This window comes from Pteropus vampyrus, unplaced genomic scaffold (genome assembly GCF_000151845.1).
Source record: "Pteropus vampyrus isolate Shadow unplaced genomic scaffold, Pvam_2.0 Scaffold22, whole genome shotgun sequence".
In the NCBI taxonomy this organism is placed as follows: domain Eukaryota; kingdom Metazoa; phylum Chordata; class Mammalia; order Chiroptera; family Pteropodidae; genus Pteropus; species Pteropus vampyrus.
In genome coordinates this window covers 325268-341290 of record NW_011888803.1, presented here as the reverse complement: position 1 = coordinate 341290, position 16023 = coordinate 325268, and the positions used below count along the sequence as shown (strand labels likewise).

Genomic DNA, 16023 nt, shown 5'->3' with positions numbered 1-16023 from the left:
AAAATTTTATTGATTGATTTTAAATAAGGCAAGTGAAATATGGGCTCAGAATTAAACAAGATCTTAAGGTAATTCTGGCTGTTGTATAAGGGGAGAAGATGAACATCATATTTTTTACTATTACTGTACAAAACTGAAAACAAATGCTTACCAAATTGTAACAAAATAAACTCCTCTAATATACTATCATTAAGTCTACAAAGTCACTGGCAAGCTGTTTGATGGCATCCAAATTGTAAAGTATTTTCTCAATGTAGATTTTAGAACATCCTGAATACTTTTATAAAACCACTTTTCTGTCACTGGAAAAATATTGAAATTCTAAGAAATTTCTTTTACTTTAAGAAGTCAAAATAACAAAACAAATGTATTTTTCCAGGTTAATATAATTCGAGTACAGTGGTACTGAGGACAACACGATTTTAATGACCAAATTTATTTGAGAAAAGACAAGTCATAAAGTTAAACAAAGGTAGAAAACTACTATTAGAATCAGTTCCCTATGTTTAGTGTAAGAGAACTTATTTTAAGATTTTCACTGGAAAAAAATCTATAAGCCCTTTCTCTTTCCTGTAGCTTAGTGGATTGTGTTCTATTTACTCAACAATCATATTTCTACAGCAATCTTGTTAATTTTTATACCTGCCAATGAGTTCACGGGCTATAATAAGCCTTTGAATTTGTGCTGTACCTTCATAAATCTGCAAGAAAAATAAATAAATATGTAGGTTAAATATCTTCAGTACACAAATACTTTGATTTACTCAATATTTTGGAAAGCAGTATAAGCTCTATTGTAATATCCAACTGAATAGAACCATATGTAGATTCTGTAGTATACAGTGATTGTGAAACCTGATTTTGTGAAACCTATAAAAATATAAATCTAAAAAGATCACTTAAAATTATAAAAAATCATTTACCAAAATTTTGGAGGAGTCTTAAAAAAAATCAAAGAATATTAACATTTCAGAAATTTTGGAAATCTAAAGTGTGATGTTGCTAAAATATTTCTCCAACTATTCTGAACTGTTTTTCACCAGTGGTCACTTTGTCATTTTCTATTATTACTCTTAAAACTGATTTTTTTCTGCCTTGGGAACAGAGTTGTTAACTAAAATAATGCTGGAAAGGTTTGATTTTATTCTGTTAGATATTCCTACTGGCTAGCCCTCACTTCCAGTTTGAACTTTCTAATCCTAGTGACTTGTTAGTTCATCTCAGATGGCAGAGAAAAGTTAAATGGTTGATAATAGTAATAATTATAATAATTACAGGTTCTAAGAGAGGGAGAGTATCACTAGATAAGCCTGTAACTTTCGATAAGGCACAAATTCTGGTCCTCAGTTTTTTTCATATCTAAATTGAGAAGCCTGCACTATGTCTGAATTTCTTTCTCACTAGCATTCTGTGATTCTACCTCTAGATTTCAAATGACTGTAGTATTTGTCAAATAATTTCCTGGGGGTAAAAGGAAGCAAGGAAGGAGATACTGAGAATGGGTTATAATTACTAAAGCTACATGTGTAGAACATGTGCATTTATATCTAATTTACTAAATTATTCCTAAGTTTTTCTAACCACCAATTTAATTTAGAAGACAGAATTATCTATATCTGTCTCATGTTGGTGTTTTACTCTCAAATATGGTTTTAGTCAATTCAAAAGTTGTCACACAATATGCAAAATGAAATAATTTAATTTCAAATGATATACTTTTAGGAGAGTAAAGGGTTGGTTACAGTTAGCTAGGATGTCAAGACTCAAAAGACGACTGATCCAGACCCATGTACATGTCTGTTAGCATATCCTCTCTTAAGGCATAAATACTTAAAGGTAACATTCTTGTTTGTGTTAATTACTTCTAAAAAACTTCAACTTACAACCATCTTTGATGTCATTTATTATTACTAGTGACATAAAATCCCTAAATAGTCAGAAATCTGTCATTTACAAATATTCCAGTTCCTAAAAAACAATAAAAATAATTTTTAACCTTACCTGATAGATCTTGGCATCCCTCATTAGTTTTTCTACAGGATATTCTGTATTAAATCCATTGCCTCCAAAGATCTGCACAGCATCACTAGCTAACTGATTTGCAACATCTCCAGCAAATGCCTTTGCAATAGAGGCAAAATAGGTAGTTTGGTGACCAGAATCAGCTTCCCAAGCTGCTCTCTGGTAACTTAATCTAGCTAATTCAACTTTCATTGCCATTTCAGCCAGCAAAAATGATATTCCTTGGTGCTAGAATTAAGAAGAAAAAGAAAAACTAATTTAAAAGTTTTTCTTTGGTGACAGAAATCTAACTATGGGTGGTGAACACACAATGCAATATATATGCCTTATTGCTAAATTGTACACCTGAAACTTACTGCATTTTATTAACCAATGTCACTATAATAAAAAAATTAGAATTAAAAAAATAAATAAAAGTTTTTCTCCTAGAACTTTTTAAAAAAACTTTTAAAACTAATCTTAGCTTTAAGAAGTTATACTCTGTGCTTCCTCCAATGTTAACCTGTTACAAAACCATAGTATACTGATTAGGGACAGGATTAACATTGGTATAATAGTATCAACTTAACTATAAAACTTTATTCAAATTTGGCCAGGTTTTCCCACTAATGTCCTTTTTCTGTTCGAGGACCTTATCTAGAATTCTAGTTGAAATTAGTTATTATTTCTTCTAAGTCTTTCACAGTCTGTTATGATTCCTTAGTCTTTCCTTGTCTTTCATGATCTTGGCACTTTTTAAGAATACCAATTGGTTATTTTTGTAAAATGTCTCCCAGTTTGGGTTTGCCTGATGCTTTCTTAAGACTGGAATGAAGTTATGCATTTTTGGCAAAAATGCCTCAAAAATTTTATGTATCCTTCTGAGTGACTGCTGAGACTCATTAACCCATTTCCCATTTAGGAAAAAGTGCAGCTCGCTGCCAGCGTTAATTTAACATCACACGTAGGAATGCTACGTTGACATCTTCGGCAATTGAGAATTACTATATTTTGTAAATGGAAATACCACTACTAAAAACAGAATGCTATACATAGAATGATGTCATTTGTTTCCAAAAACTATCGCTATACTAGAGCGAAGCGAAAATAATAATAAAAGCGAGACATTTCTTGGCAAACTTTGGGAGTAAGGTTAGGACTGTCTGTAATGCACGAGTTATAATGATGTAAATGCAACAGCCACAAGCGCTACTGGGGAATATTCTTGGGGCAAAAGGGAAATGGGTTAAAGAAAATTGCTACAGATAGTGAATAATACTGAGGTATTAGACTCTGACAAGCGAAAGCAAGTGCCACGATGAAGACAAATAAAAGATGCGTCTTACATTTTAGAGGTCCATAGGAGATATAAGAAAATACTTTCTATAAGAGTAAATATTCTAGGAATTGTATGACTAAGGTATGTTATAGAATGGAAATATGTTCACCATATATATCAATAAGTGAAAAGTTCAAATATATGTTATAGTTACAGATTTGGAAAAATATATTCACGGAAAGAGGGAATATAGAGCAAAATGTCCACTGTAATTAACTCTGGACAATGGGATTATAGATGAGTTTTATTACTTATGTATATTGCATCATATAAAATAAGTTATTCTACAATGAGCATGGAATGAACATATATTTTAAAATAATATACATTAAAAGAAGTCCTCTAGGCATTCAGAAATAAGAATACCAAGATTATTAGAAAGGTGCTTTGTGTAGTAGGCAACATCAACGTGAGTTTTGAAGATGAAAAGGTTATAAAAACCACACAATCTATGACTGTGTATGGACTAATATAAACCAAAAATCACACAAAAAAATAAAAGTGAGCTGTTTAATTTCAATATATTTACCACATTTACAGCATAAACCTCATCACACTATTTTAGAATGTGACAGGTTGTTTGAGATTGGCATGGCAAATTAAATCTTAGAGGCGGCATTTATTAACCAATGTGAATAATTCCTATATGGAAGGAGAGTAATACCTTCCCTTATTTCTACCCGCCGGAACTGTGCCCAGTTTTCTAAGCCAGTGATTCTTTCATGTTTATGTGTGTTTTTAATTTTTTGGTTTTATTTGCACTCTATTTTTTGAATAGGTAATGCATCCATCAGTTCAAAGTTCAAGTTTTCCTCCTACTTCTATTATTCCTACCCTCCCCGCTCACCCCGTGTTGATGGTTATTTTGCTTTTCGTATCAATAAATCTGATGCTGTCTATATCAATACACAAAGAACTTCTTTATACTTTGCATAGCTGCAAAGCATTTCACTGTATGGATGATCAACATTTTGGTTGTTTCTATATTTGGTTATTTCTACACAGTGCTGAAATGAATAACCTATACCTATGTCATATTGCACATATGGGAGTATATCTGAAAGATAAGTACCATATGAAATGTAGCTGTAGATCCAAAGGTAGGTACTTATTTTTTTTTCTTTAATGCCTACAGCACCTGGTATTCCTAGGTGGTCTCCCATCCAACTACTAACCAGGCCTGACCCTGCTTAGCTTTTGAGATCAAATGAGATCAGGCACGTTCAAGGTGGCATGGCTGTAGACCAAAGGTAGATACTCTTGATATATATTGCCAAAATGTAGTTCGTAAAAATTTCACCAATTTACATTCCCATTGGCAATATATATTAATGCTTATTTCACACCACAGCCTTGGCAACTTGGTATAAAATGCCCATGTTTCTCTTGATTTAAAAATCTGCGGTGGTGTCTAGTTTATGTGTTTTAAGCAACATTTCTGATGAGTCATATTCAGTTGCCCTTTAGCCTAAGCTATGAGAAACTCTGTTCTAAACCCAGCTCAGATTCCCTGTAATGTGTCTAGCCCACAATAGTCTCTCCTTTTGGTTTCTGTATCCCTGTCTGTAGCTCTCATTTTGGAATTTAATCTTATATTGCTCTATATTATTTCTTAGTATTCATTTTATGATATGTATCTTATCTCTAAAGTAAAGTTAAAGGCTCCAGAGGGCAGGAACCTTTATGTCAAACCTCTTTTCTATCCCTAGAAATAGCACATACAGTGTGCAAAGAGGACAGACTCTTTAAATAACTGACTAGTTGGGTTCAGATCTTGGTTCCATCATTTATTAAGTGGGCCTATGGTTTTTACATGAAATAAAATTGGACTAATAGTACCTACTCCACAGTATTGTAAGGATTAAATAAGTTAATACATATAAAGCACTTAGAATAGTAACTAAAACAGAGAAAGCATCTAATTATTATTTTAATATAATAAGTATTCTATTACTATTTGTTGAATAAATGAAATAGATGTTCACAGCATAGAACACATCCTAAGTGCTAGGAATACAAAGGTTTCCAAAACAGACACTCTTTGCAAAACAGACACATTCTAGTGAGGAAGAAGAGACAATAAACAAACACATACGTGATATAATGTTGGGTAGTGAGAAGAGCTATGAAGGAAAACAAGTGGAATTAGTGTATACAGTGTTGGAGGTGTTATTTTTTACATAGGGTGATCAGGGGTAGATTCTTTGGTGAAATGAATTAGGAAATAGATTTAGGGGAAAGAGTAAATGTAAAGACAATAGGAAAAGGCTAATAAAAGACCACTGTATGGATTTTGGATTTTAATCTCAGTGTCATGAGAAGATATTGGAAGAATTTTGAACATAAAACAGTTATAGAAGAAGGAGATATAAATGTATTTCTTCTATCTTATTTCAATCTCAAGTCTCAACTAGCATTCTTCTTCTCGGCCATTTTCCTATCAAGAAATGGAACTCATGGGGAAAAGTTATTGCTAATTAGCAATAATAATCAATACAAATGAGAGTTATTCTTAACAGATTCTTTCATACCAGTCCAGAACACTCCAATTTGACTAGACAAGGAGTAAGGCAATTACTGCCATTAAGAGATTCTATCACCTTGTAATTTACCAGTGTTCCTAGTTTTACTCATTAGCAAGAAAAGGTACCATCCTTTGTTTTCTGCAGCTTGCTTTAGCCACATTAAATTAAGCAATATGAGAATAAGCATTCACTTAAAGAGAAGTGATATTAATAAACATGGTACTGAATAAAAGCTGTGATTACAGTGTTACTCTATACAGTTCCGTAAAACAAAACACCCCCCCCCAAAAAAAAAATAACCAAACCTTTTCTAATTCCTACTTTTTGGAGATTAATAAACCAAAGCTATATGTAAATTGGCCCTTAGTATTTACTTTAGCCTAGGAAAGAAAAGACTAATGGTGAGGAATCCTGGAATTACAAACATGCTCATTACATTAATAAGAAAAAATAATTATAATACATGATAATTTCATCAATTTGGACTGTATAGAAAAAATGTTTTGGCTGGATGCTTTATCATAAAATGATGAGTCTTAGTGTATCACTGAGTAAAAAAGTAGTGGTGTCATATGCCTCTAACATAAAATACAGCCAATATACTCAGAAAGTAAGAATAAGAAACAGAAATGGTAAAAATAGAATCAGAAATAACTAAGAACTATGCAAAGGCTGGTTATTCTGAAAGTGAAGGGAAAAAAGAAACTTCAACAGTTTTCTTTTAGAAAGTAATAACTCCTAATGTGTTCACTTAATATTTTAATTTTAAATGGAAGAAAATAAAGTAGATTACATAGACTGTTATAGATGAGTCTGGAATATCCACTTATACAGACAAAAAAACAATGTAGATGGAACTAAACTAAGCTTTATCACAAATAAATGAAAAAATGCATACTATATAGTTACAATTTTACCTCCCTCTCCCCCATATTCATACCACATCCACACTCAATATAAAATCACCGTATTTTACATTTTTTTGTTTTAAATTTCTATATGAAAATATAGATATGTGGTGATATATCCTTGTATATTTCTTAATATCAGACATGAAATGGTTTATCAGTTATTCAAGTGTGGACTGCAAATATGAGGTGACTTTCTTATTCTTAACGCTATATACTGAGAACTCAGACTCTAGCAGATTGGAGTTGCAAAGGACACATAGATAGGGCAGGCACCCAATAAAGGGGTGACAGGAAATTATAACATCACACCACTATATCTATTAATTAAGAATATAGGCAATCTGCATTTTGCAGGGTAATTAAGAGAGAAGTAAATCTTCAGGAGAAATCAAATGATAAAAGACTACTTTGAGTAAGTAGTAAAGCAAAGACTAAGTAAGACTTTTCTATACTTACTAATAAGGATCACGAAGCAAAAATATTCTAGTTTAGATGGTAAGGATACAGAAAAGAATCCTCAGATCCCATAAGAAAGAGAACATAAAAGAATATTCCATATTGAATTGAAAATAGCCAAAAGAACTAAGAGTGGTCATCAGATACTTGGTGAGGAAGACCTAAAACTGATGACAGAGCTGGATTGAATAATATTTATAGTTGTTATCCATTTATGATTAAGCTAAACTTAGTAATAAACATTTTACCGAACTGTCTATATGTAGTTCTGGCAACATGAATGAGCTAATATAAACTGTCTTTTTGGCCATAAACACAAAGAAATACTTGATTTAAAAAAAAAAAAAAAAAAACTCAAAGGAAAGAAACGAATTTCCTGGTGCCTCCAAGGAGGAATTTAAATCCTGATTGTGAAAAAATGACATAGGAAAGGGAAAAAATCAGACTGAGATTTAGGTTCAGTGGGAAAGGAACTGGAGTTTTAATGAATAAGAACAAGAGACTTGGATGTAAGCATGAACCAGATGAGTGGCTAAAACTGAGATTCCTTGCATACAAAAAAAGAGCTCTTTGGAAAAAAGCTTCTCTTTCCAAAGGAGGAATTTAAAAGTCTCTCTGCAGGGCAGGAGAGCCACAAAGCTTCTCTCTTCCCTAAGACTCTGGGACGTTCAAAAAAGAAAAAGAAATGAGTCCCTTAAAGTGTAGAATCAATGTATATAGCCTCTGTGGGTCAGGATTATCCAAATGGAGAAATTAAAAAGAAAACAAAAAACAAAAGGCTCTTAGAATGGTGATATCTCTGGGGTACCTGATAAAAGTATGAAAAAGAACAAGTATATAAAATGCTTTCACAATGCATTGAACAAAAATAATACTTGCTGCAGATAAACTTAGAAACAAAAATGGAGGCAATAACTGCCCATAAAAGAGATAGAAGATGCAATAGACCAAAAGATTAATACTCTAAGAACTTCAGATAACAGAAAAAAACCTGAAAGTTACTATAAAGAAGTATTTTTATATAATTAAGGAGATAAAAGGATAAAGAAGCTATGTTGAAAAACCAGGCCACCAGAAAAGAAGTGGTAGAACTGAAAAAGAACCGCATATAAATTCTATAAATAAAAATAGTCATTAAAAATCAGAACAGATGGATTAAGTAGATTAGGCACGGGATCAAAGAACTGGAAAGCTGTCTGAGAAAATTATCTAGAATACAGATAGAAAAATAAATTATGAAATTGAGGTTAAGGGACATAGAGTAGTTGTAATCCAAATTTGATCTGTGGACCAATGTCAGTCCACAAACTTACTGGTCCATGGTATAGTAAGTGATAGTTAAGTATTTAGAAACTTTTACAACAACTTGATATTGTTGTGACATTTTAGAAAAATAATGATACACAATTGACTGGAAATTAAAAACAAACTGATTTTTCAACACAGATAGTTCAAGAATCACTGACACATGGGGATAAAAACAGGAAGTGTTCACTATATAACCAACCTATACAGAGTTACAGAAGGGGAGAATATAGATAGTAATCTCTTCATTATTTGAAGAGATTAGAGTTAAAAATTTCCCTGGAAACTCATGGAAAATATGACTAAAATTATTTGATATTCAAGAAGACATGGAAAGTAGCATGGATTAAGGCATAAAATGGGAGTTCTGGATCTGTGATTTATAAATTGTGTGACCTTGGACAAATGATTTAATCTCTCTCAGCTTCAGTTTCCTGATCTAAAATGGAGATTATAGTACTAGGAAAACAAGGGTAGTACTGGGAGAATTAGATAATATATTTAAAATGTGTAACACAGTATCAGGTACACAACAGACACTCAATAAATATTAGCTGTTCTTTTTTCTCTTTAATTAATATAATTCTCTGGGTGGACAACAGTTAGTGGCAGAGTCTAAAGAAAAATCTGTTCTTATAACTCATACTGATAGATCACATTATCTTACTACTAAAGAAAAAATAAATTAGGTTGTACTTAAAAGATAATTTGCAAATATTTAGATGAAAATGAATGTATTTTCATTTTAACAAAGTAAATATTAAAATTACCTCTACAAGCAGTTTTCCAAAAGTTCTCCTCTCCAGGGCATATTTGGTAGCTTCATCCAAAGCTCTCTGTGCTAGTCCCACAGCATTAGCTGCTACCTAGTATTTTAACATTTTACAAAGCAAAAATTCAGATTGTCTTTAAAACACATCTACAGTGGCTATTTGCATAAGATTCTAAATTAAGGATTATAGAGAGAAGAGGACCTAGAGTTTAAGGCAACAGAGGATTGGGGAGGAGATATAAGCATTTAAGTTTATATTATTTATGTTAATGGAAGGCATTGTGAGGCATGGGATCATGCTTAGAGACAAATCATTCCTTCTGTTTAACAAGGGAAAGTTTCTTAGGGGAAATAGTCCTAATGAGTGAGAGAAGAGGAAATGAGTATATATCAGCAGGAATGACTAAATTAAGTGTAAACTGCTTCTCTGTAAATCTAGCAGCAATTATAGTAATTCTGTATTTGCTAAAATAATTCCTGTAACAGGCAGCGAGAGTTGAATTCCAAAAATTAAAAAAAATAATATCCCTACATCCTTAATAAAAGCAGATATCACAAAAATATATACACCAAGCATACAGTGTTAAAATAAAACTAGTGAATGTAATAAAAGATCCTATAAAGATTATCAAGTCATAATACTTACTACAGGTCTGGTTTTATCAAAAGTTTTCATTATAATTTTAAAACCGGCTCCTTCACCAAGTAAAACATTTTCTTTAGGTACTCTCACATCTTCAAAGACAAGTCCTCTTGTATCTGAACATCGCTGGCCCATATTTAATTCCTAATGAGGAAAATAATATATATATATTCAGGAACATTTTTTGAACTCGCATGAAATTTTGCTTAAGCCACTGTTTATGACTTTCTGCAACTGTCTGAAACAGGAGTCAACAAACTACGGCTTGCAATGCCTGTTTTCCAAAGAAAGCTTTATTAGAATACAATCACACTTATTCATTTACATATTGTCTATGGCTACCTGCTTGCTACAATGGCAGAATTGAGTAGCTGTGATGGAGACCATATAGCCCTCAAAGTCTCAAATATTTACAATCTGGATCTTTACCAAAAAAAGTATCAACCCCTAGACTGAAATAACATTTCATAAACTTTGAAACCAACACTTGTCTAAAGGTCTACTGTTAATATTATAGCAGACTGTTAATATTAAAGCAAGCAAAGTAAAAAATTCGTTTACGACTGTATATTCCTATATCCCCTTCTTACACTGCTTATTAAAAATGAGCTGAAAAATTTTTTTTTCCTTAAAGCATCATTTCTGCAACTTCCTCTCAAATAATTTAGCAAGTAATGCTGTTACACACACACAGACACACACTCTCACACACACACAATGAAGAAATAAAGGAAATATAGCAAAATGTTGACAATTTGTGAATCTGGGTAAAAGGTATATAGGTATTCGTTATACTACTCCCAACTCTTCTGTTGGTTTGACAAAAAGTTGAGAGCATGTAGCTACTTTGGCAGTTTCTTATAAAGTTACACATATACTTACCCCATATCTAGCCCTCCTAGGTATTTATCCGAGAGAAATGAAAACAAAGGCCTACACATGAATGCTTTTATAGCAGCTTTATTTATAATTGCTAAAAACTGGAGGACTGTCCAATTGCTGAATGAATGGATAATGGATATATGGTACATCCATAGAGTGGGATATTACTAAGCAGTAAAAGAGATGAATTACTACTGATCAGCAGCAACATGGATGGATGAATCTCAAAAGCACTATGAAAAGTAAAAAGTCAGACAAAGAAGGCTGACATTATTATTCCACATGACATTCTGGAAAAACAAAACCTATATGGAAATCAGATCAGTAGTTGCTTTGAGTTGGGAATAAGGGAATTGACTAAAAAAGAGTACATGAGAACTTTTTGGGGTGCTGAAATATTCTGTATTTTGAGTGGGGTGGCAGTTACACAAACATTTGTCAAAAGTATTAGAAATAGATATGCAAAAAGGGTGAATTTTTTATATGTAAATTCTGCCTTAATTAATTTTAAGAAAGAGAGAAAACAGAAATTCAGCTTTTACTCAGTACATTACTTTGCTAGCCCCATTAGTTAACCTAAATTAAATGTCCCTAAATTAAATGTCCCCAATCAGATGTTTGCCAAGTGCTTTTCCTGACATTCATAGTAAAAAAACAATATAGCCTTCAAATATAAAATGAAATTTGTCTATAGGTTGTATGTACATGGAAGCAGACTGTTAATATTAAAGCAGATTGTTAATATTAAAGTACCTGGAAGCAGACTGTTAATATTAAAGCAAGCAAAGTAAAAAATTGAAGACAAAGTTACAAATAATATACAGTTTGACAGAAAAAGAAACCAATACCTCTTTGTCCTTATAAGTCAATAAACTCTAGTAAGGTAGACCTTCACTAAGATACAATGAGAAAACTGTTTATGAAAACACCGTTTACTCTCCTATTTCTCAAATTCACCCCAAATACCAAAACATTTAAAACCAAAAAGCTTCCTAGACTCATCTCAATCCATATAATTTCTAAAACACAAAATGTTTTGAAAAACATCAAATTTCACAAATTTGTAAGGTCTTTTACTTTCTAGAGATGGCCACAAATTTGGTCTAACTTTTCTGGCAACTACTTTTAAAAAAATAACATGGATAAAACATAAATGAAAACAAACCAATTGCTTGGAAGAAGCACGACTATACTTAGTACTTATATTTTGTTATATACAACAATCTCATTATAGTTTTATCTGTAAAGTGCAGTCTACCTTTAATATCTACTTTTCAAAGAAAATATAGAATAATATAGTGCCAGAAACTGCATTGGACAAGTTTCTAGGACATCTTACTACTAATCTCAACTCTGCCTCTAAGTATGTAAACTTAAATAATTTCACTTGGATGTCAATTTCAGTATTTGGTAAACAGACTGAAATAAGTATGTATCAAGTTATCTTCCATCTTTAATATTCTACGACCTAAAAGAGAAGTAATCCCTCTCATATACTCTAGCAACATGCTTGCATTTTAAAGAGGCTTGAGTAAAACAGATTCTGATGGCTTTTGAAACAAGATTACACACTATGGGCAGTGAACACAAAATGCAATAAATATATGCCTTACTGTTGAACTATACTCTTGAAATTTACTGGATTTCGTTAACCAGTGTCAACCATAAAAACAAAACAAAACAAAACAAAACAAAAACTTCTTAGGAAAAAATAATCTAAATAAAATAAAACAGGATTATAAAAACATATATGAGTGGTTCAGAAATTTGCATAACTTGGTCAATTCAAATTAGTCTTTCCAGTTCAGATTATGTCCCCCTTAGTCTATTTAATCTGACCAGATAATTTGCACCTTTCTCCATCTGGGAGGAAGAAAATATATACATATAACCTTTAGTAACTCTTACTTAAATTCCGTAATTCCTCCTTTACTTTAGATACAGACATTATTTGGTCATTTTCTTTTTTACAAACTGATTTTGCAAAGAATTTTACAGCTGTAAAACTGAGTCTCTTCCTATTCTGTTTTAATCTTAAATCATCCTTCCTTAAAGTAATTAAAGATTACTTTAATGACTTCATTTCTTCTTTGATTTGTTAAATTTTAAACTCTTTTCTTTTTAGTCTACTTTAAATGCTACTGCTAAATTATTTCTTCACAGATCACACTTTCCAAATATGTTAAATTACTTTTCTTATTTAAATAAAGTTTTTCTTGCCTTCCCACATTCAAGGCTCTTTCCCATTTCCACACTTCTCAGGCACAGATTTTTAGTGTTGTATGACCTTGGAAAATCAATTTATGTCACTTTATTTTAATCCATAAAATGTGCATAATGCCACTTATTCTATGTAAAAGGTTGTTATAAGGATGGAAAAAAGTGGGTAAGTCTTGAAAGATCTAAAACTCTATTACTGGGAAGGCCATATAAATGACAGTTTGATTTCTGCTTCATTATCTCTCACAACTGTTATTAGCATTCTCCACAGACTGGCACGATAAAAGGCCACTCTTTCAAATAACGACTTGAAATGATCATTCTCAACTTAAAATCTCTAGCGATATATAGATAACATTTTGATAACATCAAAACACAGCTTTATTTTTATTCCAACTTAATACAAACAAAATATTTTCAATAAAGGAAACAAATAGTTATTTTGAAATTTACGGTAAAATAATATTTGAGGCCTTTAATCACTGATAAATATACACTTTACCTTTCTTCCAATCTGCAATCCTGGAGTATCTGCTTCTACAATAAATCCAGTAAAGGCTTTAGTAGCAGGAGCCTTAGGATCCAGATCAGAACGAGCCAATAAAAAATACCTAAAAATATATATATATACACACACACACACACATACATGATGATAATGATATTAACAGATAATACATGGTGATTGCTATCTCAGTTAACCCTCCCAACAATCCCAATTATTATTACCCTCTTTTCCAGATGAAGAAATGAAGAATCACAGAGGTTTAAAAGCTTGCCTAAGTCACATAGCTATGATGTGGTGGAACTAGTATTTCAACCCAGGTCTACTTCTTAATTAATATGGTATTTAATTTTTGGTAATATGAGTTGCAAGTAAAAATTCCTTGTATCAAGACACTACAATATAAAAAGAAAGCATGTGCATGTTGAAACTGACACCTTCCCAAAACTAGTTCAATTCTTTAAGGGATAAGCTATCTGGAAAAGAAGGGCAAACAGGACTGACTGCCTGTGAAAAGGAATTATATGACGTAGAGACTGCTATGCTCCGACTACTGACCTCTTTGTGTAGTGAAATCAGTACTTTTGTTATAGCTGAATGCTTATGAGTATTTTTTGAGTTTTCCCTCCATAAGAATTTGTCCCAGAAAGATTTTTAAATGAAACAGCAGGAAAAAAGCCAGAACACCCAAATAGCCATGTATCCCATATTCTAAATACCCTGGTATAGGAGAATTTTCTAAAAATTCCTTAAGAAATTTTATTTTCTATGTTTAAAACTAATAAGTTATCATATGCTCTATAATTTTATTTAAGAGTAAAAATATAGTAAAAATTGTTTAGTTTCATATATTACCTAAACAGGATTATACACTATGGGCAGTGAACATGAAGAGTTGTACTTAATAAGTTCTTAAAATAATGAAAACTTCTAATTACATTGTTAGATTTCTCTCAACATGTTCAATTTCAATTGTTTCTTCTCTTTTTTCTTACTTGCTGACATTATGATACCCTACTGAGAGATAATGATATCCATAATACTGGACCCTCACAAAGGGATTGATAGACACATTTAAAATAAAACAACTTCCTGATAGGCTCATTCCCAGGAATAATGCTTTACTTGCCAGAAAACTGGACTGCAAAGCATACAGATGTATTGAATCAGAATTTCTGCAGATGAAGAAAGAGAGCCCACTCAGTTCATTATTCCAATCACCAGAAAGTTCTTCTAGAAAGTCTCTATTTATATACCTGTAGTGATGGATAAATACCTTATTTCCATGACAACTTAATATGTACTGGACAGCACTGCTGAAAACTTGTCCTTATGTTGAGCTATATTCTACATTTGTCTAACTTCTACTGACTAATTCTAAATTGGCCTGAAGCAAATGTGCAGACCTGCTCTTCTGATATTATTTCAAAAATTTCAAAATTCTTCTAAAATAACCAAACCTAATTCCTATCGTCTTCACAGGACATGTTTTCTAGGTTTCTCCTAATTGAGACACTTACTTGATTCTGGATTTATTCCATTTTGTCAATGCATGTCCTAAAGTGTTGCCCAGAACTGTTACCATTTTTCAAACCCTCTTGTTGATGCTATACTTGTTACTTCAGCATGATATTACATTAGCTTCTTAAAGGCATATATATAACACTGTTGCTTTCAATTGAACCTACAGTTATTAAATAAACTTTCATCTTTCTTTCTACAAATAATGCTATCAAATATGTTTTTCTTCAACATTTTAGCTTTATACACGTGATTTTATGATCTTTTGTTGAACATCATGTCATTATTTTTGGACCTACCTATTTGGAACTTTTAGATTTTATTAAAGTAAAATTCTGTCTTCTCTAAAAGATAATCTAAGTTTTAAGACAGCCATTGCTTATTGCTCAGAATAAGAGAAATGTACTTTATCAATGGTTTTCTTTTTTCCTTAGTCTTAAGGGAATGGCTGCAAGGAGGTGCTGGTGTAATATATGGAGAAAGGAGATAGTAAGCCAGGTAGATGGGAATTCTAGCTTTCCTAATCAGATTCAACCGTAGCCGGTGTTTTAATTTTATTTTACAGATTAAACTTTGGGTTAATTTGAAGAAATAGTTCACGGCTTAAAAATAGATTTTTGAAATCACTGTGCTATTTATAATCTTTTATGGACCTTCTAGTTCCATGAATAAAACTTATCTTAATTATGGTAGTTTCATAATAAAGAAAAAGATAGAGGACAGATTCTGAATACAAAGTAATTAAGAGGGAAAATACAGAGATGTTTTAAAAAAACATACCAATTAGCTTGTCCTCCATTGGTTATCCACATCTTCTGACCATTAATAATATATTCATCTCCTTTCTTTTCTGCTTTGGTCTTTATACCAGCTACATCAGAGCCTGCTCCAGGTTCTGTTATACAGCAGGCCTGGAATATATGGAAACAAGAGAAAAAAATTA

At 31.9% G+C, this 16023-nt stretch overlaps 1 protein-coding gene and 1 pseudogene across 1 annotated transcript in view; both read right to left on the bottom strand.

Annotated features, from left to right (window-relative positions):
* Nucleotides 1-629: 629 nt before the first annotated feature.
* The window catches only part of ACADM (acyl-CoA dehydrogenase medium chain), a 29296-nt gene continuing 13902 nt past the window's right edge, over nt 630-16023 (bottom strand). Inside the window, 6 exon segments of the mRNA XM_011355511.1 lie at nt 630-701; nt 2002-2250; nt 9308-9403; nt 9956-10096; nt 13557-13665; nt 15861-15991. Of these exon segments, the coding sequence (XP_011353813.1) occupies nt 630-701; nt 2002-2250; nt 9308-9403; nt 9956-10096; nt 13557-13665; nt 15861-15991 (798 nt within the window).
* Nucleotides 4467-4585, bottom strand: LOC111736861 (annotated as a pseudogene).